Raw genomic sequence first — 24,790 nt, 5'->3', positions numbered from 1 at the left:
GGATCTTGTGAAGATCGTACCACGGCTGTTAAGCCCCGTTCTCCGCATAACACTTTCTAGCGCAATATTGAACAACAGACACGAAACTCCATCACCTTGTCGTAGTCCCCGGCGGGTTCAAACGAACTGGAATGTTCGCCTGAAACCGGTGAGTGTGTTATGAAGGGTACCATTTTTAAGTGGAGGTCTCTATGGCTCCGTAAGCTGATGACTGACGCCAAACAGTATTCATTGGTCAGAAAAATAAGATTTATTGTTCTTACTTCTTAACATTTTAGAACTACAAAGACCCAAAGGTTTCTTACCTTTTAGTAATATTAATATTTTTTCCTTATAGAAAGGTATTCTCAGCAACTAAACTTCTTCCAAACGATAAAATTAACAAACATACATCATTTTGTATGAAATAAAAGGCAAACACTTTGCAAAAAGACAATTTATTTCATTGGTACAATTGATCCAATTTTTTTGTAATACGAACTTGCTTCAAAACATAATATTCTTATTCTGCGACAATACTAAACTTCCATAAAATATGTTTTTACAGAGTCAACGCGCAACATGTTATTATCTGGTGGGGATTGACTTGCATCCTAACATAATCCTTTAAGAAAAACTATTCATTCGTATTTGATAAATGCTGCAACCTTACTCAAGGTTTGGGCGACGGCATACACATATAGTTCAAACATTTCCGAACACATCATTTACGAGTAGATTATCCTCGTTCCCATCATTTTCCTTGGCCACAATCTTTTGTTGCTCCAAGAGACATTCTTCGCGTACGCGTTCCAGAGCTGAGGGAAAAATGAACCTTGCTAAAACGGCAATAATTACAATTAACACACTTCAACCAACCTTTCATTAGGTCCATCTCATCGATTTCGGCATTATTCATGCAGTCCAGTCGTTCACGAAATTTTTTCGTCAGTTTCTTGCGATGGTAGTCCGCTTCGATGTCCTGTTTGGTGCGGGGAATTCGGAACCGGAAACAGCAGCACAGCATTATCACAATGCCCAACACCGATCCGAAGCACAAGAACAGAAGATGCCAAACTCTTAGGCCCAGGTCAGTTTCATGCTCTAGAATTGCTTCCGTTTCCTGGTCCATTGCTCATCAATTAACGAGTTGATGCAATTTTTCACGCTGCACTTTTTGTGTTACCGACTGGAGATCCTTATCACAACTACCAGGACCACTTCTCTAAGTCTGCTGGCGATAGTCGTGTGTCAAGGATCAAATTTATCGCGCCCAGTTGGCTTCCACGAACGCCCAGAGGTGGACTCCAGGGTATGCACCATTCATACTATCTGTAGGTGGTAGGACACAATCCAGCCCTGTTCGTATATATTCCTTAGTTCAGTGAAATTCAACGCAAACTACGGCGGAAATGAAATTGCAAGGTGTAAGCATGCTGAAGCGCTTTAAGGAGCGGCAAATTATTTACTAGCTAAACAACGGCATGGAAGTAGTCGTTGCTTTATTCACAGTTCGCCTAAAGGCGTGGATGTATTTAAGGTGTGCCACCCGCTGGTTGCTTCATACGATTAACGTTCCAGACGTGGATATAGCTTATAGCTAGTAGCATTTTTCTGCCACAGGAGAAACATGTTTCAGTATATAAGCTTTAATGTGCGAAATTTTCATAACTAGAATATACCATTATATACAACACCAACAAAATGCATTTTATGAAAAATATTCATCATGATTGTCTAAGCCAATTAGTTATAGATACGTCAGAACAAATTCTCTCTTCGTGTCAACATATTTTGTGTTAATTAGTGATCCTTCATAAGGATCCTTTATGAAGGATCACTAGTGTTAATTATAGAGGTTTTCAATCGCGCGATTTATTTATTTCTGACGGGTCAACTTAATAACCATTTTTCCAACAAAAAATAGCTATAGACATAGATAGCATTTTTCTGGTTGAACCCTAGGATTGTAGCAAGTCTCTTTCAAAGACTTAGTCACTATTTTCATGCAAGTCTCTATGTTTAATAGAAGGTTACTATTATTTCTTTCATGCATAATGGACTTCAAACTTCCTTTTTTCAATTTCGCTATGGAATTGTCTTCTAATATTTGGTAGACAAAAAACTATAATGCACTTTTAGTTGATTTCATCCAAAACGATTGTTTCTTTAACCACCCAACAGCGTTTATAGGAGGAGATCTCCCAGTATTCATAAATTCTTGGTTCTATGCGATCTTGTTATTCATTTATAATAAATATTTTTATTACTATAACATGTATAATTTAATTTTAAGACAAATAAGAATGTTGGGTTTAAATTTTGATGATGTACTATCGCTCATGCCCCTACTTCCGCTCACTAGTGTAACAAATGATTTTTCGTGACAAAAACCATCATTTTTCGCACGGATATATTCTAGCAATGTTTACAACTTTAAAAAGAAGTCGTCTGACATTATTTTCATTTGATATAATAATTCGTTATATTGAAAACACAAGACCTCGCGAGCGGTTTTTTTTTGTTCGGAACATAAACCACTGCGACCAATATTTGATCTATTGTAGTATATCCCGTGTCCTTTGTTTAGTGCATGTCGTGTTACATTATCACTATTGAGAAGTGATAAAGTATTTGGTTTTCTTACAGTTGTAATTCCTAACTTGATCGCAGGAAAGGATTCTAATTGAAAGGTTTCGCTATTTATACCCTTTGAAGAATGTGGTGGCTATACTCTCCACAGGCGCGCCCCTTTATCAGTCAAAATCGGATCCCTTGATAAAGCCAAGAAATTACACCGATATTGTCCATGCATCAGAATCCTAGTCCTTACTTCTTCAAACTAGAGAACTAAATAAATAGAAGTTTAGAAAACAAATTGTTGTATTCGACTCATTTTTTTTCCTTGTCTCAAGATCATTCTCGGCAACCGGGAAAACTGAGACTTGTCACTCTCAACAAGGTTTAAAAATGTAACATGGACTAAAAAAATGTTCCTTTGGTTACTATAATATCTTGTTCTCTTCGTTTGAAGCAGTCAGGACTAGGGTTCACTGGCAGATCTCTACCCCATAACGCACCACGAAAAGGTGATCCACCCGCGTTATGGGTATCGTGAGCGATTATTGGGTCACTTGGTATTTTTGTGTGTTTCAATAACCGCTCATGCAAAAAAATCTAACAAAATTTCAAAGAATTGACGATTTTAGTATAAAGCCTTTTTTATTGCAGTAGTAGCTATAGTTTGACCATAAAAAATATCAGGATTAATAACGAAATTCGAAATAATGCATTTTTTAGCAAGCTCGTCACGAAATCTGTTTACAGTGAGAGGAAATAGGAACACTTAGATGCAGTAACAAATGCAATTAAATATTTTTTTATGAAAGCTTTTCAAATTATTTTTATTTTGCCGCTGATTACCTATACTTGGAGCTACATTGTGACATAAAAATAGTAACGATCGACACAATAGTTATTTTATAATCAACATTTGAACAGATAACTTCCCTTAGATGAGCGGAATCAGGTGCACTGATGGTATCTCAGTACTAAATTGATCAATCTTAAAGATTGGCCGCCAATACTGAACACAATCATCCTATTCTGTAGAAACATTGCAAATTATTTGAATATGTACATCATTAAATTGTTTCCAGGAATAGTAATTCTTTACCAATTCAAAGCATCTGCAAATTCAACATGTTGAGTGCTAACAAGGTAAAAAACTCATTCTGTTACTTAGAATCAAAATGGCGTCAAAATCCAAGAAGGCCGCCAGATTTTTTCACCTATATTAAAACTCATTCTACATTCGACTCGAACAAAACATCAACGATTGAAAACTTGTTTCTTTGTTGCACAAAAAATATGTTTTCATTGATTGCACTCGCCATAGACGTCAAAATCGTAGAACATGATATAAAAAATCGTTCATTTCATAGGGTAAATGCCATTGCTCACCTAGTTTTTGTAGCCTATCTTACTCAGTTTTACTCAGCTTTCTGATGGTGACCTCAGAAATCTAAACGAACGGTGTGCTAATGGTGAAAAAACGGTTTTTCTAACAAAATTCAAGATGGCGGCCAAATTCAAAACTGTCGTAAATTTTTTTTAGTCTCAGATGAAAGCTATATCCTTCCTCTATACGATGCCACTAAGTTTGCTATGCGTGAGGAAATATGAGACATATCACGTGACGAAATACCTAAGACCCTTTAGTTTTACCATATACTAGCGATCAGTGATATAAAATAGGAATTCCAACGATGGCTGCCAATGCACTATGGTCCAGGAATCAGTTTTACGCAGAAAGATGCATTTTGAGATTTAGAATGAAACATTAGACACAAACGGTCTTCTAAAAAGTTGTTTGTATTAGTTAAGCCTTTTGTTTGATGTTATTGAAAATCAGAGTGGACCACATTTTCATAGAAATTGTGTAACTAACTTTCTTATTTGTAGAAATTATATTATACATGCTTCAGCAAAGTTGTAGACCATTCAATTTCAAGCAACTTTGCCAAACAAAGTTTTTTTGTATCTCTTAAATTGACCGATTTAGAGCTTTTTTCCTACGGTGACATAGGGTGGTCCGAACAAAACTGGTTTTCTGGCTCTAGAGTTTTCAATTCAAATTTCTCATCAAAGTAATCTATAAAACACTTTTAGAGCTTTGAACAGAGGCGTCGCGTGACCAAAATGACCACCTGTTCAACATGAAATATTTTTCACATGCTTATTCAAACAGTAAATTGGCGATTAACTAGCTTTAAAACTTATCAGAAATTGCAAAATATATAAATGTGAGCAAATATGCATTTTTGCATTTAGTTTGATAACTAAGGGCTGCAGCGATCGTTTGTTTTACAATTTCCTGTGATGTTTTACTTAACTTGGACATATTTTCAGCTACACATTAATTTTTTGTGTATTCGGCAGAAATTATATATAATAAATCTAAATAAAAGAAAACCGAATCAAGTACACTATTTAATTCCACTAGTGTGTATCCAGATACGCGTATTTCGACCTCAACTGTAAGGCCGTCTGCAATGTCATGTACTAGACTCGACTTATTTATTTTCCCTATTTTCAAATATATTTTTCTCGTTCTCCAAGCATTGCAACTAATATATAAATGTGCAATGTACTGTGTACGTGGAAAATTTAAGAATACAGTGTCATATTTCAAACATGATTACAAATCAAGGCAAGTTCGAGTGCACAATTTTGTACAGTTAATCCTTCTTCAATCAATAACATGGATCTCTCAATAATCTATAGAGAAAATAAAAAAAAGTAATAATAATTCTATAATTCAATTATCGAATATTCTAAAAAAATGTAGGTCGGAGCAGTGCATGAAGAAAAAAAATGCGCTACCCTATTCAATGATATCATCAATGAGTATTTATCATCTTCCTCAGCCTGTTCAAGCGGCTGGTTGAACGGGTTGAGAGAAGCCGACGTCGTATTGCATAAAAGTTTGTATAATGCTTGCATGCTTTACACTCTAATAATTTTCTATTTCGGCAGCCCTAAGTTCGCCAAAGCCAAAAATTTGCTCGCCTAACAATGGATGTTACATGTATATGGTGTGCCTTTAATTATTGTTATCATTTTGATATTGATTATTTAATTACCTCTCAAGCTATAGGAAGCCGAAGAATATTATTGGCACTTTTGATTCACTTCGACCGTGGGGGTTTTTGAAAGCTACAGAGTTCATATTTGGCCATAATATGCGTCGTAATAAAGCGCTTCTTATAGTAAAGTTTCTGGCAATTCGGCAGAAAAAAAAACCATGCCAAAGTGAATCATGGAAGTGCCCAAATAGCTCTGCACCATAATATCCTTCTAATTTGATGATCGAAACTTGATCTTTTTCGCACAAAATATATTTAATTAGGAATCTTTTAAGCGTGCACGAATCTGACGAAAAAGTGCAACCTGTGCAATTTATTCGTAGAACAGGTTGGTTCCACACATGTATACTCCAGAGCGTATACGTATTACCAGGATGTGAATGTATGGGGGAGCTTCGATATATGGGATTTGGTTCAACAGGGGCAGTAGAACAGGTTGAACGCACAGAAGAACGGCATGTCTTTTCAGTTATTGCGCTGCACCACGCTCGTACTGTGGATATCAAGCGAGCTATTTTCATGATGGATGGAGAGAATTGCCATGCTACTTTCTCTCTAGTGAATAAGAACCAGTAATCTATTGAAAATCCTCATGCTATTTTATAATTATGTGTTGCATTGGAATGGGTTTTGCGATATATTTGCACATTTTAAATTCAAATGGTCTACCTGTTCTATGAACAGGTTGAACAGGCTGACGAGACGCCTCTGGCTTTGAAAAATGCGTAATTTGGTGAGTGAAGAAACTCGCTATCTCCTTCCGTTTAGGAGTTATTGTTGTTGTTCTCTCAAAAACATGCCTACTTTGATTGTGAATATCTCTGATTGGGGCACACATAAAAAATATCTTTTGAAGGCATTCAAAAGACAAAATAAAATTGTATATTATATCAAAAAATTACAGATGTGTTATTTTTGTAACTCTAATAAAACGTCTTGAAAGTCAAATATTTTTTATCACAAAAACCTTAATAACTTTTGAACTAAAATAGATATCAACAATATTTTTGCATGAAAATTTGCGTTTTGTTAAGTTCTTAAAGTCGTTCATATATGACTTTGACGAGAAAATAATATTTAAAAAACTAGAGTTGAAAAACTTATTTTTGTTGGACCACCCTGCGATGATTAGGAAAAAATGCTCTAGATTGGTCGAATTTCGAGCTACAGAAAAACTTTTTTTGGCAAAGTTGATCAAAATTTCAAGTTCTACCGCTTTGCCTAAGAGCATATACCAGTATTTTTGCAAATAAGAAAGTTGATTATATGATATGTGTGATATTGTGGACCACCCTAGTTTCAAATGACACAGTATGTAAGCTTACATTTTTAGAAACAATTTTGTAGAAGATCATTTTTGTCTGAAATTTCATTTTCATGCCCAAAATGCAAAATAATAAGAAAAAACATTCTATGAAAATCTTCAAAATAGTTTTAGAGCCCTATCTTTCTTATTTCGGATTTCTCGTCAAAGCGGTCTATGAACGACTTTAAGATCTTAACAAAACGCAAATTTTCATACAAAAATATTGATAATATCTATTTTAGTTCAAAAGTTTTTAAAGTTTTTCTGCTTAAAATCCTTTGTTTTTCAAGGCATTTTATTAGAGTTACAAAAATAACACATCTGTAATTTTTTGATACAATATACAATTTTATTTTTTCTTTTGAATGCCATCAAAAGATATTTTTTATGTTTGCCCCAATCAGAGATATTCACAATCAAAGTAGGCATGTTTTTGAGAGAACAACAACAATAACTCCTAAACGGAAGGAGATAGCGAGTTTCTTCACTCACCAAATTACGCATTTTTCAAAGCTCTTAAAGTGTTTCATAGATTACTTTGATGAGAAATTTGAATTGAAAACTCTAGAGCCAGAAAACCAGTTTTGTTCGGACCGCCCTATGTCACCGTAGGAAAAAAGCTCTAAATCGGTCAATTTAAGAGATACAAAAAAACTTTTTTCGGCAAAGTTGCTTGAAATTGAATGGTTTACAACTTTGCTGAAGCATGTATAATATAATTTCTACAAATAGGAAAGTTAGTTACACAATTTCTATGAAAATGTGGTCCACCCTGATTTTCAATAACATCAAACAAAAGGCTTAACTAATACAAACAACTTTGTAGAAGACCGTTTTTGTCTAATGTTTCATTCTAAAGCTCAAAATGCATCTTTCCGCGTAAAACTGATTCCTGGACCACTGTGCAATGGCCACCTGGTTTCAGCGAGAATTGCTCTCATACAGTCTGGAAAAATACATTTGAAACTTTTTTACTTTGTCATACAAAGTTGTCAACTTTGGAGAATTAGATCTGAGTTATTTATGGACCAATTTGAATGAAATTTTCACAGCGCTTCAGACAAAACTCGAATTTTAACATATATTTTTGGGTGTTTTTTTGTCAATCACAAGCTCTAGAGTCTAGAGCAATAACGGTTTCACTAAAATGAACTTTTGGGTAAATTTCAATAATTGACAAAACATAAAAATTAGGAGGAATATCTCTATATTGTGCCTTCAGCAAAGTTGTAGGTTTAGACAAGATGAACAAGTTTGCAGAAGACGGTTTTTGTGTAAGGCTATCATACACTCTTAAAAATAATGAAAATTACTCTGGACGTAATTCTGGTTATGACTGTATGACACATGATGTAATTGATGAAACGACACAAAAACGCGTCTATGAAGATGGATTGAACAAAAAATGTAATTTTACATGTTAAAGGACACGAAAACGATGGAACTGTGATCGTCATTTCCCGAATCAAACACTAACGTATTTGAAATTCGACACAAATTTACGTCATTCGGCTCGCTTCTTTTATGTGCATCCCAAAAGACGTAAATCACATTATTTTTTGGTACTGTGTACTTTGAGATAAAATCATTTTTACCGTTCTTATATTTTCGTCAAAAAATTCACTTCACTCAACTCAAACCGTTATATCTTTTAAACTCGTGATTGAAAAAAAAAAATACCTACAAATATGTTATAAAATATGATTATTATTATGTTTGATGTGCTGTGAAACACTATATGTGCTCCTCAAACATTGCTTTTCATAATAGCTTCTTTTCTTCCAATACACCATCTGGCTTAAACCATGATTTATTCATTTGTTCTCCAATGTTGACGATCCGGTGTTCGGGGACCTTCCCTTTAATTATGATGAACTGTTACTTTGAACTAAAACTATAAAAGATGTTTCCTTTTTTCTTGCACAATTAACTATTATATCGATTGAAATAAGACTGGATAGATAACACCTCCAAGAGATCCGTGGAATTCTCAAGTAATATCTCTAGAGATCCATTTTCCTAACAGAGCTTTGCGAACAATTCAACAACAAACTCCAGAAACGGTTGTAAACGGTTGTCCCTTAAAAATTACTGCGAGGATTCTTGAGGAAATTCTCGAATAATTTCCTTAATAATAATGAAAAAAAAATGAATAAAGCTGAACGATTCCCGATAAAATAAAAGTAAGTCTTTCCAATTTCACTGATGTTTTAAGTGAGACCGAAGAGTTTTGAGCAAAATGTTATTAATTATGGTATTAAATTTGCGGTAATCTTGACAGTCTGACGTAAATACGAATAATTATAAATTGATTTTCGGCACATAAATCTTTCATTTGTAACGAGCTTCTACATGAGAAAATCGAGTCTCACTTCAATTGCATGTTTCTGCTAGCACTTGGTCAATAAAAAAATCTTGAAAAATTTTCACTATTACCTTTTAAAATCTATTAAATTTGCAGCAAACAAATTTAATTGCACTTTTCATTTAGGTTTTCACTTGATCATTAATCATGGATATCAAATGGAAGAAAAAAATGGACAGCTGTTCCGTTTGTTCGTAAGTTGGTTGTCATCATGACCAACAAGTTATATTGAGGATCTTACACGGTTTTCATAACAGTGAGTAGGGAAAGTGTACCAGTTATGGCTATAGTGGTTCCCTATTTGGCCATATGTGTTTTCTCGAAAACTTTCACATTTTGAATATTTTCGAATATTTTAACATCAAGATTCATTTGGTATCAAACTACTAAAACACACAGAATGATTAAAAATTTGAAAATAATCAAATTATCACGTATGGCGAAATAGGGAACCATTATGTCCATAACTGGTACACCTACCCTAGTTGTTTGTTTTTTTCAAATGCTTTTTTATCTAGTGATAGTTTTCACCTGAGTTTACACATATGAAAAGTGATTTTTTTAATTTACACTATAAAATTGTATTATGACTTTGACAAAATTTAAATTTTTATTTGAGAGTTTACTGATTTGATCTAACTATTGGAATAAGGCCGCTGAAACGATAGAACAAACCTCTGGATCCGAGGAATTATCAAGGAAGTTAAACAGAGCCTTTCCAACAATTCCTCCAGGTTATATGACAAAGAAACCACAGGAAACTCCTGTTAAAATCCCATGAAAATTGATACGTTGGAACTTGAAGTAATTATCAAAGCTTTTCAAGGATAATAATGAAAAATCCATTTTCAACAATTCGTGTAAGCGTCCTTAAAAATTATCCTGCTGTGAATTTTAGAGGATCAAAAAAAATCATACGTGATTGACATATGCCGCTTCTATAGTAATTCCTTTACAGATTCTTCAAGGAAGTGCTGCACGGTTTTTTTGTTCAGTGTTCATCTCCAGAAATCAAGGGATCCATTTAGATCTAGAAATTTATGTAGCAAATCTTCAAGTGATACGTAAAGAAATTTATTTAGCAATTTCTCAACAAATGCTCATTGGAATTCTTCATAAATTTCCTCCAAGAAATTCTGCAGCAGTCCAACGTGGAATTCTGTTTTAAATAATTTTCGCATTAAGGCCGGAACAAAATTTAAATTTTACTTTTGTCTCCCCCCCTCCTTCAAAATTTTCAAAAAGTCAGAAGGGGAAAATAAATAAAATATTTTATTTTCAGTGTAGATTTTAATTATTTTTTGCTATTTATCATCGTAATAGGCTGCCATGAAACGACCCACTTTTCTGTACCAAATTATGCAGTCAGGTAATAGTCATTACGCAACTGAAAATCATTACACAAAATTTTTCAGAAAAAATGGATTTGCAAAATAATGGTGAAAGCTGATACCCTCCAGCGGTCTCCTACTAAATTGCAAGAAATGTTGTACGCAACTCGTTGCAGAACTCGATTTTTACGGCAAGCCTCGTTGGATAAAGTACAACTCGTGATGTAAAAATCATCTTTATGCAACTTGTTGCGTAAACTACTATTTCGTGTTTTTTGCTAGTTTTGTAATTCGTCTTTACTTTGTTACATGAGATAACAGGTGTTACCATTTTTGATTCGTACATCGTGTGACAGGTACGATTATACTTAATGCCCAGAGAAGTCAAGGATATTTCCATTAGGAAAAGATTCTGTACCGATGTGGATTCTACCTCATTACCCCGAATGCTTTGACTCCGAATTCCGTCTGGTACCATCGGAGAGATGAAATTGGTGGTCATGGGATTCGGGGTAACGGAGTAGAATCGGAAATGTGACAGTATTATATCCAGCAATACCAATTCATTGCTATACACATTTTTTCAGAGATTTTGTAATGATCCTTCCATGGTGTTATCTACACTCTAGTTTTCGATGATTTCTTCAATTATTCCATCAATTTATCAAAAGAATCCTCCAATAGTCAAACTAATCCTCACAAGAGCCCTGAGGTTCTTCAGAGATTCTGGTAGGCGTTTTGTCCTGCAAGACTTCATCAGATATCTCTCAAAAGGTTTTATCAGGGATTATTTTAGAATTTCCTTTAGTAATGTTTTTAGTAATTATTTCAGAAATTCTCCATAAAGTTTTAGAATGAATTTATGAAGAATGTCTAAAATTACTCCTGGAAATATAGTAAGCGAACTCTTACTCCTGGAAATAAAGTAAGCGAAAATCTTAAAAAAAAAACCTGAACAATACTTTCTTTCTATGAAAGCATTATTCTAAGATCTTGAGCAATTTTATTTTCAATTGGACTAGTGAGAACTACGCTTTTAAACTGCAAGCTTAAGCAGCAATTATTTTTGGACGTTATTGAATAAACATATTTTGTTTTCCTATAAACATAACAACATATTTTTGTTTTCCTTTCAACACTCGAATCAAACGGGAGATTTTGCTTCTTAATTCAGAAATACGCTTTTAAATTCTTTTAGCTATTTTTTTTCATTTGGGTTTCTTAGCAAGTTCGCTAGTACGTTACAATTGTTTTCTCCTCACGCTATTAAGATATATCCAGAGTTTAATATCAACGTCTAAGAGTCGAATTTCACTAATGTTTGGATTTTGAATTACCTCTTGCTTCAACAATGGAGTTTTATAATATATGAAAAGTACTGTCATTATCAAATTTTTCTTGTTTATTTTGCAAACAAAAATTGCTAAAACCCAATGTTGATGCAAGGCATAATTCAATATCGAAATGTTAGTTAAATTCGACTCAAGTAGTTATAGCACAGACAAACAGACGTAACACTTAGAACAAATCTCGATCAAAATCATAGTCACGAGAACATGTACGCCCAATGCTAAAATTAGTGTATTTGGCCGACGGGCCAACAGATGGCGGTAGTGTGTAAACGTCAAACACGAACAAAAACGATGCGAGCGTCGCGGGTGGCGGATTGGCCACCTACCATATATTTGAAACGACCGTTAAAAAGGTGGTCGATGGACAATAAAGAGAGTGTGACGTCTGTTTGTCTGTGGTTATAGTTTACAATCCATGATGCACGACTTACAACTAGTATAGTATACTGCGAAGTTTGTCAGACCAAAAATGTTGTTGACCATGAGTACTGCACCTTTGCCAAATATTTTATTTTTATTTTCTTGCGTTGTGATGTTGACGACTGTTTCAGTAGAGCAAACAGATTTTTGCAGCAGCTTGAAAACCATTGGTGCAGCTCTTAGCTCCAGCATGAATTCGAATGTTTTCAACATAACATTCATGTCAATGTGTCGAAGTTTTCTGTTGACTCACAAATATGGAATCATAAGGTAAATAAATTAAAAAAAAAAAACATCCTAGAATTGATAACAGTCACATTTACTTTAATTTCACTTTCAATCGTTCCATAAAATTAGCCTTTACGCAAAAACAGCGAAACAACGCCAACTAGTAATTCACCTAAAAACTAACATTTCCCATCGTACGCAAACGCCTGACATACACATCGATGCCAACTACCTTATTTGTATGGGCACTCAGACAGAGCAATGTTCGTTGGCAGTGCTTAGCATTGGATATCATATCAATGTTGTTTGTTTTGGTAACGTCTATAGAAGCATATTCGTCTGTTCGCTTGTAGATATGCTCCAAAATCGTCGCACCTGGATGTATGGTGAATATGCAATAAAAAATTGCCTTGATAAAAGGTAAAAATTTCAATTTATTTTTAATTTTCGTTACTTTTTTAAACCTAAAAAAATGCATGTGATTTTTTTCATTTGTAGATGTGAGTAATATGATCAAGGATGAAAATCTAGTAATCCTGACCACGGATTGAATCCTGAGCATTTTTTTTTTTTATCATTAGCCATTGCATGATAAAATCCCTCTTTCTACACCCAATAGTAAATAGATGAAAAAAAAAAAAAACAGATTTTATCATCTCTTAATTACTTTAATTACTCTTTGGGGCTCTATCAAAGTTGTTACAACTCGCGATACATTGCCGATCATGGACCGCTACAAATGGGATGTTTTTCTTAGCTTTGATCATGCTTACAAATCAAATGAGAACAAATTCTACAATGCTTGATCACGACAAAATCCATGATGCATCGCATTTGTTCTTTATCCAGCGATCAAAGCAAGCACGACAAACTTTTTGTTGTCAAGTTAGCACAACAAAATACGCCCCGCGAATAATGCATCATTCTGCATGTGGGCTAACGATCAAATGTTCGCAAATCAAAGTAATAATTTTCGGATTATTTTTAGGCTTTTACTCCGGGATTTGACTCCTAGTATACAATTCTCGATCCGTAAATTCACACATAACGGCTTAACCAAAGACGAAATGTTTGTTACGATACTGCATAATTTAATGCTGGAAAGTAGGCCGTTTCATGACATTTTGGCATGATGAAAAACCGCCTATCATGATAAGAAAATGAAAAAAATATTTTCTGCAACCTTTTTCCACCGAAAATATCAAAATGAGATTGCACGCTATCAACTTGTTACGAAGTCGTAGTCGACAGGTAAATAATATTTCGCTATATTATGCAATAACCGTTGAAAAATCTCGTACATTTCTTATCTGTCGTAATGCTCTGATTGGCCTCGCGGTACCTATCGTGCTTGATTGCCGGAGACTTTCCAGGCGGGGTGCTCTTTGAGACGCAAATTGCCCTTATTCATAGCCTGCATAGTCGCATAGTCACCTAGTCACATAGTATAGAGGTTCGAGAATCCATCAGCCAGTGTCTATTTATTACGTAACGCTAAAATTGGAATTTTTCAACCCCCTCTCCCTCTCCGTAACGCTTTTTGTATGAAAAAAATTGTTTTTTTTTGTATGAGCGTTGTCAAGCGTCAAAGCCAAGTAAATTCGAGTGAATCTTTATGAAAAACATTTCACGGCATTCCAGATAGCATGATATTCATGAATATTTCTTCTAATATATATATATATATATAAATTACGTGTTTAAGGTAAAACATTTTGGAATCACATTATAAGATTGCACTCAAACTTCAAAGACACAAATCTTGCGAAGAAAGCATCCAACAACAGTGCACTTTTTATTTTGGCTTTGTGCACTAGCAGAAAGCTTAAAATAAGAAGATCAGAAACATTTGCTTACTATTTCTCCAGTTTTGTACCTTTGAAAACGTGAGTAGGGGTATAAGTCGGCCATTGTGCCGGCCATCTTTGAACTCCAAGATGTTTCACCTTAATACAAGCTGCATAGCAGCGCAACCATTGCTGAGCAAATTTTTAGTAGAATCATTAATTAAAAAAAATTAATTTCCGCTTATAAAAAAGCTGTTATCCCACTTGAAGTTTTTGTTTTGAGTAAGAGCTGAATAAACCTCCGAAAATGCAAATATAGTAGCTTTTGTTCTACAACACAAAACAAGTTTAACAATTGACTGATTAAAAGCTTCTATAGGTTGTAGCCATCATTTTAGTAGAATATTGAACATTTGATTAACAAAAAATCGTACACAAGTTTCAGTGTCTAATACTTAAAATGTTGACCAGCATGATTAGTAAAACTTAAAGCAATGTGAATAATAGTATATGCGTATGCTTTTATTCAAGCAAAACATATTGTGTCTTTTTTATGTTATTTTCAAATGTTTCAAATGTTTTTCAAATCAAATCTAAGACATGTAGGCGACTATGGATCAACGAGGGTTAGGTTCGAATTGCATTGGATTAAAAAGATCATAATTTAAATTTTCCAAATGTAGTGATCATCATCTGCGACGTTATTGATATTGGAAAAAGTTACAAACCATACCATTTTTAATGATAATCGAAGTATAAATAATAATTTAACAATAATTACATGGTAACCACCCAACTAACAGTCCAGAGTCACAAATAAACATGCATATACAATTATTGTTGAATAATGGTGACAGCTGAAAAAAATGCCCTACAAAGAGCTGAGAAGATCTATTTAGATCCAAATTTACGTCAATGTTCAACATTTTTCATTGGAATGAATAATAGTAGAATCAACACTTATTCAACTTTTCCAGAGACTCACTGTCCACTTGTCAAGATTGTTTTACTAATGAGTTGAACAAGTCATTTTTCCTTCTATTAAAGAGCCAATATTCCACCAAACAAATATAATTGTGTAAACAGATGTACAGGAGACGAACTAACGTTTTGGTTGCTTTGCACTTTAGCTGTTTCCATGCTTAACATGAACGTGATTAAAAGCTGAATAGGTATTTTATACAATCCTAATTTAACATAGATATATCATCCGAGCAGTTAATCCAAAGAAGGTCAAAATAACGATTAATAAAAACATTGTTCAGCAACAAATAAGCCTTACAAAAGAGGTCACACCATAGCCAAATTTTCGAAAAATGGACAAAATATCTAAAAATTGCGTTTTTAGAATATGGAATAATGTATTGCAAATATTCAACTTATTAATATTATTATTTTTTATCCCTATTTGAGTGGCTTTTTGCCCTTGGCGAATTCGTCACTAACTTCTTCTTCTTCTTCTTCTTCTTTCTGGCGTTACGTCCCAACTGGGATAAAGCCTGCTTGTCAGCTTAGTGTTCTTATGAGCACTTCCACAGTTATTAACTGAGAGCTTTCTATGCCAATTGACCATTTTTGCATGTGTATGTCGTGTGGCAGGTACGACAATACTCTATGCCCTGGGATGTCGAGAAAATTTCCAACCCGAAAAGATCCTCGACCGGTGGGATTCGAACCCACGACCCTCAGCAGGATTTGCAGAATTCTCTCTCATTTGAGTATGAAGCACGATCAAAGCAAGCAAAGAAAAACATCCCATCTGTTGCGGTCCACGATCATCATTCTATCGCAAGGTGTAACAAGTCTGATAAATGGAAGCAGCGAGCGAGAGCCCCAAAGAGAGAGCGATGATAAAACCCATATTACTCGCTTGTTTACCGTTGGGGATAGGTGTTTTTCTTTACTGGCACGATAAACAATCCACGAACTTCCAATAGCAAAAGTGTCCCCCAGGCTTGGAGCATGTTTAGAGGGGTTTTATGATACACTGCATTCCCCCCAATCTGATCAAAGTTGTAGCAGTATACGATAAACAGTCTCTCATAATGTGCAGCATGTTATGATAGTTACAGAGAGCGATACGTGAGCGATTCTCTCAATTTTCTCAGGATTCAATCCCTGACCCTCAGCTTGGTCTTGCTGAATAGCTGCGCGTTTACCGCTACGGCTATCTGGGCCCCTAACTTACTAATATATAAAAACATGTTGGATACAATCTCAACAAACATTTTCGTGGAATAAGAGTTGAATAATCTACTCTCAAACATATTTCAGCTGAATAAACCGCTATTCAGCTACTAATGTTTGTTGGGATCATAACTGATGCTTTCTCAACAGAATTATTCAATTATGTTTAGAAAATATTTTGAATTAGTCTTCTGATATAGGATTATTTTGAAAAACAAAAAGAGCACATTTAACATACAAATGATTGAAATATATTTTATATTAATAGATAGAAAAAAATACGACAAATACTTAAAATATTAACCTAATAAAAAAAAATATAATATAAATTAATTTCAGTATAGTTAGATGAACAATTAAATTAAAGTTTATAAAAATTAAAACTTATTATATTATTAGCATTGACATACATTTTCTCACTGTGCGCTATAAATTGCCGACTGAATTCAGCTTGCATCAGTACTGAACAGAAGCAGAAGTAATGCGCTTGTTCAGTTGTTGATCAGCATAGCACGTGTTGATTAGACATTGTTGAATAGAAGCTCATATTCAGCTACAAGAGGTTTATATTGGGCACTGGATGGCAAGGTATACCGCTGACGATAGAAAGGTCTCGAGTTTGAATCCAGTACCCAGGTAATTATTAAAAGTGGTTTTTAATAATAGTAAAAGTATACACTGCATTTGAAGTACAGTGTTAAGCGATTTTTGGTAATTTATTTGATTTCAATTAATTTTGCGGCAGTTGAATAAAAACTGAGATAAATGCTTATGAAGCGTTTTTGAAGTTGTAGAATAAAGTCAATATACAACGACACGCATTATAACTTTTCCAAATTTGTGTGAACAACGCCTGAACAAAGGCTTCACATGGAAATAATTCAAATATTGTTAAACATGATGCTGACTTAAACTGCAATAATGTTGTTTGTTGAATTAGCGTTGTTAAATCAACAGTCCTTATTAGGCTAAGTGAAACCTGAATAAACATCATTACAATATATGATTACAATCACAAAATGATATGTAGCCTAATAATTACGCCAGATTTGCTTGAACAATGTGTGCGTAGCAGCTGCAAAGTAATATAATAAAGCAACTATTCAGTATGTAGTTGTGAAAAATTGCTAAATAAATGATTATAAAATAGGCAAATGTTTCTTGGGATATGTCTATCGTGAGACAAATTGGCCACAATAATCGATGTCCAGCACGGTGTACTATATTAAGAAGGCGAGGCGATATATTCCGAAAACTGCCAGCTACTTGACGACGTCATTCCTATCCACCTCGAACAAATTTGCGAAAAAAAATGATCGTTAGGAATGACGTCACATGTTTACAATCAAATTTAATATTTACATCAGTAAAAAAACTGCCTTGTTAATTTTTATACCGTAGATGTCCAGTACAAATTTCAATGACGGCCTACTTTGCCTCCTCCCATATTTATAAGCGATAAGGTGCATTGCATGCTTTGATTGAAAGGAAACGAGCGCGCGGAATTAATCCTGCTCCTTTAATTTTGAATCTCAGTAGCTCTTGGCTTGACATTTTTTCAAGACTGTTATGAACCTTTATGAACTATTTACGCGAACGAACACTGTATTCAAATTTGTAAGAAGGTTTGTAAAGTAATGAAGGAAGGTAGCAGAGGTAGGTAAATGAGTAAATCAAACAGTATTCAAACTTTATATTCTGCCTGAAGCTAATGAGTCCGCTAGAAGCCTGATTGCTATTTTTTTTTTTTTTTTTTTTTTTTTTTTTTTTTTTTTTTTTTTTTTTTTTTTTTTTTTTTTTTTTTTTTTTTTTTAAATTTCTTTATTAGAATCATTCCAAACATTACATTCATTATTTCTTATATCTAGGTGTTCTGTGTTATTAGACAACACTATCATCCTAATTTGGTAAAACAAATCTAAGATTTTATTAACATTTTGTTAACAACATATTACATTTCATTTGCCGTAGCAGTTCAGATTTTTTACAGGTGAGTTGATTTCACCTGCTTATAAGAGAAAAAAAAAAAGTTTTTAATATACTTAACCTAACTTAACCTAAACATATAACGCATTAATCGTGGCAATAGAAGATTGTAACGATTTTTGCCTGAAATTATTGATTATTTTATTTGACATTTGTTCCAATGTTTCAACATTGGATATCCTATGTAACTCATTGGTACTATACCAGGGAGGAAGCCTCAGAATCATTTTCAAAATTTTATTTTGAATTCTCTGCAGAGCTTTCTTCCTGGTATTACAACAGCTAGTCCATATTGGTACAGCATACAACATGGCTGGCCTGAAAATTTGTTTGAATATCAAAAGCTTGTTCTTAAGACAAAGTTTTGATTTTCTATTAATAAGGGGATAGAGACATTTTACATATTTATTACATTTGGCTTGAATGCCCTCAATGTGATTTTTGAAAGTTAAATTCTTATCTAGCATGAGTCCTAGATACTTAACTTCATCTGACCAATTTATTGGAACCCCTCTCATCGTGACAACATGTCTACTTGAAGGTTTCAAATAAAGAGCTTTTGGTTTATGTGGGAATATTATTAGTTGAGTTTTGGAAGCATTAGGAGAAATCTTCCATTTTTGCAAGTATGAAGAAAAAATATCCAAACTTTTTTGCAATCGACTACAGATGACACGCAGGCTTCGTCCTTTGGCGGAGAGGCCTGTGTCATCCGCAAACAAAGATTTTTGACATCCCTGAGGTAACTCAGGTAAGTCAGATGTGAAAATATTGTATAATATTGGTCCCAAAATGCTGCCTTGGGGAACACCAGCTCTTACAGGAAGTCTTTCAGATCTGGAGTTCTGATAATTAACCTGAAGTGTACGATTTGACAGATAACTTTGAATTATTCTAACAATGTATGTTGGAAAATTAAAATTTTTCAATTTTACAATCAAACCTTCATGCCAAACACTGTCGAATGCTTTTTCTATGTCTAGAAGAGCAAGACCAGTAGAGTAGCCTTCAGATTTGTTGGAACGAATCAAATTTGTTACACGTAAAAGTTGATGAGTGGTCGAATGTCCATGGCGGAATCCGAACTGTTCATTGGCAAAAATTGAATTTTCGTTGATGTGGGCCATCATTCTGTTCAAAATAACCTTTTCAAAAAGTTTACTGATGGAGGAAAGCAAACTGATTGGACGATAGCTAGAAGCTTCAGCAGGATTTTTGTCTGGTTTTAAAATTGGAACAACCTTAGCATTTTTCCATTTGTCAGGAAAATATGCCAATTGAAAACATTTGTTAAATATATCAACTAAAAATGATAAGCTGCTTTCTGGAAGTTTCTTGATGAGGATGTAGAAAATTTCATCATCGCCAGGAGATTTCATATTTTTGAATTTTTTAATAATAGTTCTCACTTCTTCCAAATCAGTCTCCCAGGCATTTTCGAAAACGTTCTCTTGATTGAGAATATTTTCGAACTCCTGAGTAACTTCATTTTCAATTGGACTAGTAAGTCCTAAATTAAAATTGTGCGCACTTTCAAACTGCATAGCAAGTTTTTGAGCTTTTTCGCAATTAGTTAGTAATAATTTGTTTTCCTCTTTCAATGCCGGTATAGGCTTCTGAGGTTTTTTCAAGATTTTAGATAATTTCCAAAAGGGCTTAGAGCCAGGGTCCAATTGAGAAATTTTATTTTCAAAACTTTTGTTTCTTAAATCTGCAAAACGTTTCTTGATTTCTTTCTGCAAATCCTGCCATATAATTTTCATAGCAGGATCACGAGTGCGTTGAAATTGCCTTCTCCTCACGTTTTTAAGACGGATCAAGAGTTTAAGATCATCGTCTATAATCACGGATTCAAATTTTACCTCACATTTTGGAATTGCAATGTTCCTGGCTTCAACAATGGAATTTGTTAAAGTTTCAAGAGCATTGTCAATATCAATTTTAGTTTCTAAAGAAATGTTAACATCAAGATTAGAGTCAACATACGTTTCATATATATTCCAGTCGGCTCGTAAATAATTGAAAGTGGAGCTGATAGGATTGAGAATCGCTTCATGCGATATTTGAAATGTAACAGGGACATGATCAGAATCAAAATCAGCATGAGTAACTAATTGGCTACAAAGATGACTAGAGTCGGTTAAGACCAAGTCAATCGTAGATGGATTTCTAGAAGAGGAAAAACATGTAGGGCTGTCAGGGTATTGAATTGAGAAATATCCTGAAGAGCACTCATCAAATAAAATTCTGCCGTTGGAATTACTTTGAGAATTATTCCATGACCGATGTTTGGCATTAAAGTCACCAATGACAAAAAATTTTGACTTATTGCGAGTCAATTTTCGCAAGTCAGTTTGAAGCCAATTAACTTGCTGTCCAGAGCATTGAAAAGGCAAATAGGCAGCTATGAAAGTATATTTACCAAACTGTGTTTCAACAGAAACACCTAAAGTTTCAAAAACTTTAGTTTCAAATGACGAAAACAGTTGATGTTTTATACGCCTATGAATGATGATTGCAACTCCCCCACATGCCCCAGCAAGTCGATCATTACGATAAACAAAAAAGTTAGGATCTTTTTTAAGTTTGGATCCAGGTTTTAAATAAGTTTCGGTAATAACTGCTATATGCACGTTATTAGCTGTAAGAAAATTAAACAGCTCGTCCTCTTTACCATTCAGAGAACGAGCATTCCAATTTAAAATATTTAAATTATTATTTGGATCCATTAGAAAAACGTAATCCAATAACAATTTTATTTGTAAATTTTACACCTACTTGGACTGCTTCAGTCATAGTGGTGGCTTTGAACATTGCATCAATCATAAGATTCAATTGTTCAGTTAGAAAATTAAAATCAGAGGCAGACATATCATCTGATGATTTCCCATTGGAATTTTCGGTAGACGAAGAAGCGGGGTAGGAGTTACCTGTGGCGGTAGGGTTTTTTCCATTTGATTTGAAACAAGTAGAATGGGTACTCATGGAACGAACAGGGGAAGAGTTCAAATTACCTGCTACGATATCGGCAAAGGATTTACCGTGGGTAGATACATTCGAAATTGAAAGATTCGAACGGCTACCCGACGGATTAAAATTTGTTTGTGAATGAGCATGATTATGATCTTCCTGGTGGGTATGATTCCTAATCAAGCGATCGTTAACTGAAAAATGAGCATTGTTCGATACTCTACCAGGCAAATTCCGGAAACGACCGTTATCGTAACGGATATTATCCTTCATCTGCCTGGCACGAGCCTCAACGACTCTTTTGCGTGAAATGCATTCCCAAAAGTTAGCTTTGTGAGGGCCCTTGCAATTGGCGCATTGGAACTTTCTGGTATCTTCTTTCACAGGACAGTCGTCCTTAGCGTGAGAAGAACCTCCGCAAATCATGCATTTAGCATCCATGCGACAATTTTTTGTACCATGACCCCACTTTTGGCACCGACGGCACTGAGTGGGGTTCTGGTAATTTCCTCCAGGTTTCTGGAAATGTTCCCACGTCACACGGACATCGAACATAAGTTTAGCTTTTTCTAAAGCTTTAATATTATTTAGTTCTTTTTTGTTAAAGTGAACTAAATAATATTCTTGAGAAAGCCCTTTCCGAACAATGCCAGATTGGTTTCTCTTTTTCATAATGATTACTTGGACTGGGGAAAATCCAAGTAAATCATTTATTCCATTTTTGATCTCTTCAGGTGACTTATAGTCACTTGAGAGACCTTTCAAGACGACTTTGAACAAACGTTCAGTTTTGTCGTCATAAGTAAAAAATTTGTGCTTCTTCTCTTCAAGATATCTGAGAAGAAGTTCGCGATCTTTAAGAGTTTCCGGCAAAACGCGACAGTCTCCTTTCTTTGCGATTTGGAAGGAAACCTTGATTCCCCTAATGGAGTTCAAGATCTCCTGCCTAAATCCCCCAAATTCGGAACAACTGACCACGATAGGCGGCACTCTTTGCTTCCTCACTTGAATCAAAGAGCCTGGGCTAGAGGCTGCTTCGATTTGGTGTTCGGAAAATTTGTCTAGAGCATCGAACTGATTGCTCATTTCAATACAATTATTCATTCCACCCTTGGAAGAAACTTCGCATTCCGGGGAAGCGTCCTTTCTTCCATTCTTGCCACGTGTAGTGACAGTTTTAAAACCCACTTTTTTGGAAGGAAGTAGTGAATTCAGAGATTCACCCTTCCTTTTGTTAGTTGTTGATACCATATTTAGTTAATAAACGAGAAAGACGTGACCTTCGAGAGGTTTTTTCCCTAGACGGTTGTTGCAAGTTTCCCGGTGGAGGTAGAGCTAGACTACCGAAGCGGAAAGCTCAAAGGATCAAAGTCACAAACACTGAAGGGCTAAAGCTCACCTCAAATCACATAAACCAGAAGTTGCATTTTAAATACTTATATTGAACGACATGATCATCTTTCCCCCCTAGTTCCTGCTCTAGCTAGTGGGTCTAACTCTAACGTACATTCCCCTTACAAATTTTGCTTAACCTAAGGGTGTTGGTACTCACGGTACCGGAGCTAATGGGCCACCATCGCTAAGAAGCCCGCCGACATTTTCGTGACCGACTGCGCGGTCGACTTTTGCTGAGCTCCATCCATCTCTGGGTCCTTCGAACGTCGCGGTGCGAATGCCAACTGAGATCGGAGTGTGCTTTAGAACTGCGTGCTGAGTATGGATGCAATTGGAGACCGTCCGTGGATCGCTTCAGCCGGACCACCGCAGTTTGTGGTGAAAAACTGTAAATATAGGAGAAAAACCCTGTCGAGAGACAGGTCAGCATTTGCTTGTATAGCGGTCCAAATATTCTTACCCTGTAAAGGGGTTTTCCGTGGCTTGTGTTGTTCCCTGCGAAGCACTTGTTCTTTGCACACCCGTTGTGCACGTGCAATTTGCAATCGATGTCAGCACGTTCAAGGCACACCGTCGTCACGACTGGTCAGTACCGATGAATTATGCTTGCGCCCTCTCGTTCGTTATTGCTTGCCCTCGACAATCGGCTCTGTCTGCGTCTACGTTGTGGCCTCCGGATTCGGACTGTCTGCTCGAGAACAGGAATTCTTTATTGCCGTGCTTTCACGGAAAAGTAAGTTAACTCACCAGTGAAGATGTCCGCTGGATAGTTCTTCCGGAAACGGTCCTTGTGACTCAACGTTCCTGGTGGTTTTCTGTCGGAGAAAGGGCCTTGAACAATCGACGATGAAGTTTTGCTGCGAGATGTTGAAGTTCCTGCTGCAAAGCATATTAGTGTTAGCTCTTGGATTGCTTCACTCGCCAACCGGCCGTTACTCACCGGTCAATTAGCGTGATATCACTTGGAAATGGTCCTTTTGCCGTCACCGGCCCTGGTGGTTTTTTGCCGAGAATTAGGCTTTGTTGAGCGATCGACGACGGATGGGTTTGCTGTGAGGTTGTGGGTGTTCCTGCTGCAAATCACAGTATCATTAGCACTTGGACACTTCACTTCTCAGCCGGTTTTACTCACCGGTCAAATTCCGCTCCGGCGAATTATTAGTCCACCATGCGGTTTTGCGCGAACCTCCCTCAAACGTGTCCCCGTCGTTGTATTCGGCCAGCAATCAAGGCAAATTTGTTCGTGTGGTGGCAATATCGACAGTCCTGTCGAGGATGTTGGTTGTTCCGTTGGGAAACAACGTCTTTCCGGGAACTCAAATCCGCTTTCCGGACACAAATTTTCACACGCGTTACTTATCGCTCTTTTCGCGATGGCGGCTGATGAAGAATGATCCGTGTTCTCGATCTTTCGTTGATCATTCGATGCGTGCGCTTGTATGAGTGACAGTCGCTCGCAATGTTGCCATCTCATGACATTTAGAGTTTTCGGCTTTCTCGTTTGTCGGTATAATGCAAGGGGTGTTTCGATGGTAGCGAACGTGGTGGCCTCTTTATGTCGGTAATATGGGCTTATTTGCTAACAGTTTCTTGATAATAACTTTAAATCTAACCAAAGCACATATCAAGATAGCTCAAACGTAACACGGTGTCCAAGAAGGATTACCACCGTTAGCTTTCGCCAACGGGTCCAACGAAAAATCGAAGGCACGGGTCCAAACAAGGATCGTAAAGGGATCAATAGTAGAAAAAATAGTACTGAAAAGTACTGTTTAAGTAGCACTGAAAAGTACCGTTTTTAATTTTAGCACTGAAAAGTACTGTTTGTGTAGCACT

At 35.5% G+C, this 24,790-nt stretch overlaps 1 protein-coding gene and 1 long non-coding RNA gene across 3 annotated transcripts; both read right to left on the bottom strand.

Moving 5' to 3' along the window:
- Positions 1–425: 425 nt before the first annotated feature.
- LOC5572797 (transmembrane inner ear expressed protein) lies at positions 426–1,381 on the bottom strand. The gene is made up of 2 exons (XM_001654149.2): positions 859–1,381; positions 426–797 (listed from the first exon to the last, which is right to left on the bottom strand). The coding sequence occupies exons 1-2, from the start codon at positions 1,109–1,111 to the stop codon at positions 685–687; spliced, it is 366 nt and encodes a 121-aa protein (XP_001654199.1). The 5' UTR covers positions 1,112–1,381; the 3' UTR covers positions 426–684.
- A 21,614-nt stretch (positions 1,382–22,995) lies between these two features.
- LOC110676955 lies at positions 22,996–24,610 on the bottom strand. 2 transcript variants are annotated; one of them, XR_002500847.1, is made up of 5 exons: positions 24,087–24,610; positions 23,895–24,027; positions 23,702–23,830; positions 23,415–23,642; positions 22,996–23,362 (listed from the first exon to the last, which is right to left on the bottom strand). It is a non-coding gene; the product is annotated as an uncharacterized LOC110676955 (long non-coding RNA). The 2 variants fall into 2 exon arrangements; XR_002500846.1 differs by having other exon boundaries at positions 22,999–23,362; positions 23,702–23,833; positions 24,087–24,609.
- Positions 24,611–24,790: the final 180 nt, after the last annotated feature.

The sequence above is a fragment of the Aedes aegypti genome, chromosome 2 (genome assembly GCF_002204515.2).
Source record: "Aedes aegypti strain LVP_AGWG chromosome 2, AaegL5.0 Primary Assembly, whole genome shotgun sequence".
NCBI classification, from domain to species: Eukaryota; Metazoa; Arthropoda; class Insecta; order Diptera; family Culicidae; genus Aedes; species Aedes aegypti.
The sequence above is the reverse complement of the archived record's forward strand: the minus strand, read 5'-3'. Positions and strand labels throughout refer to the sequence as shown.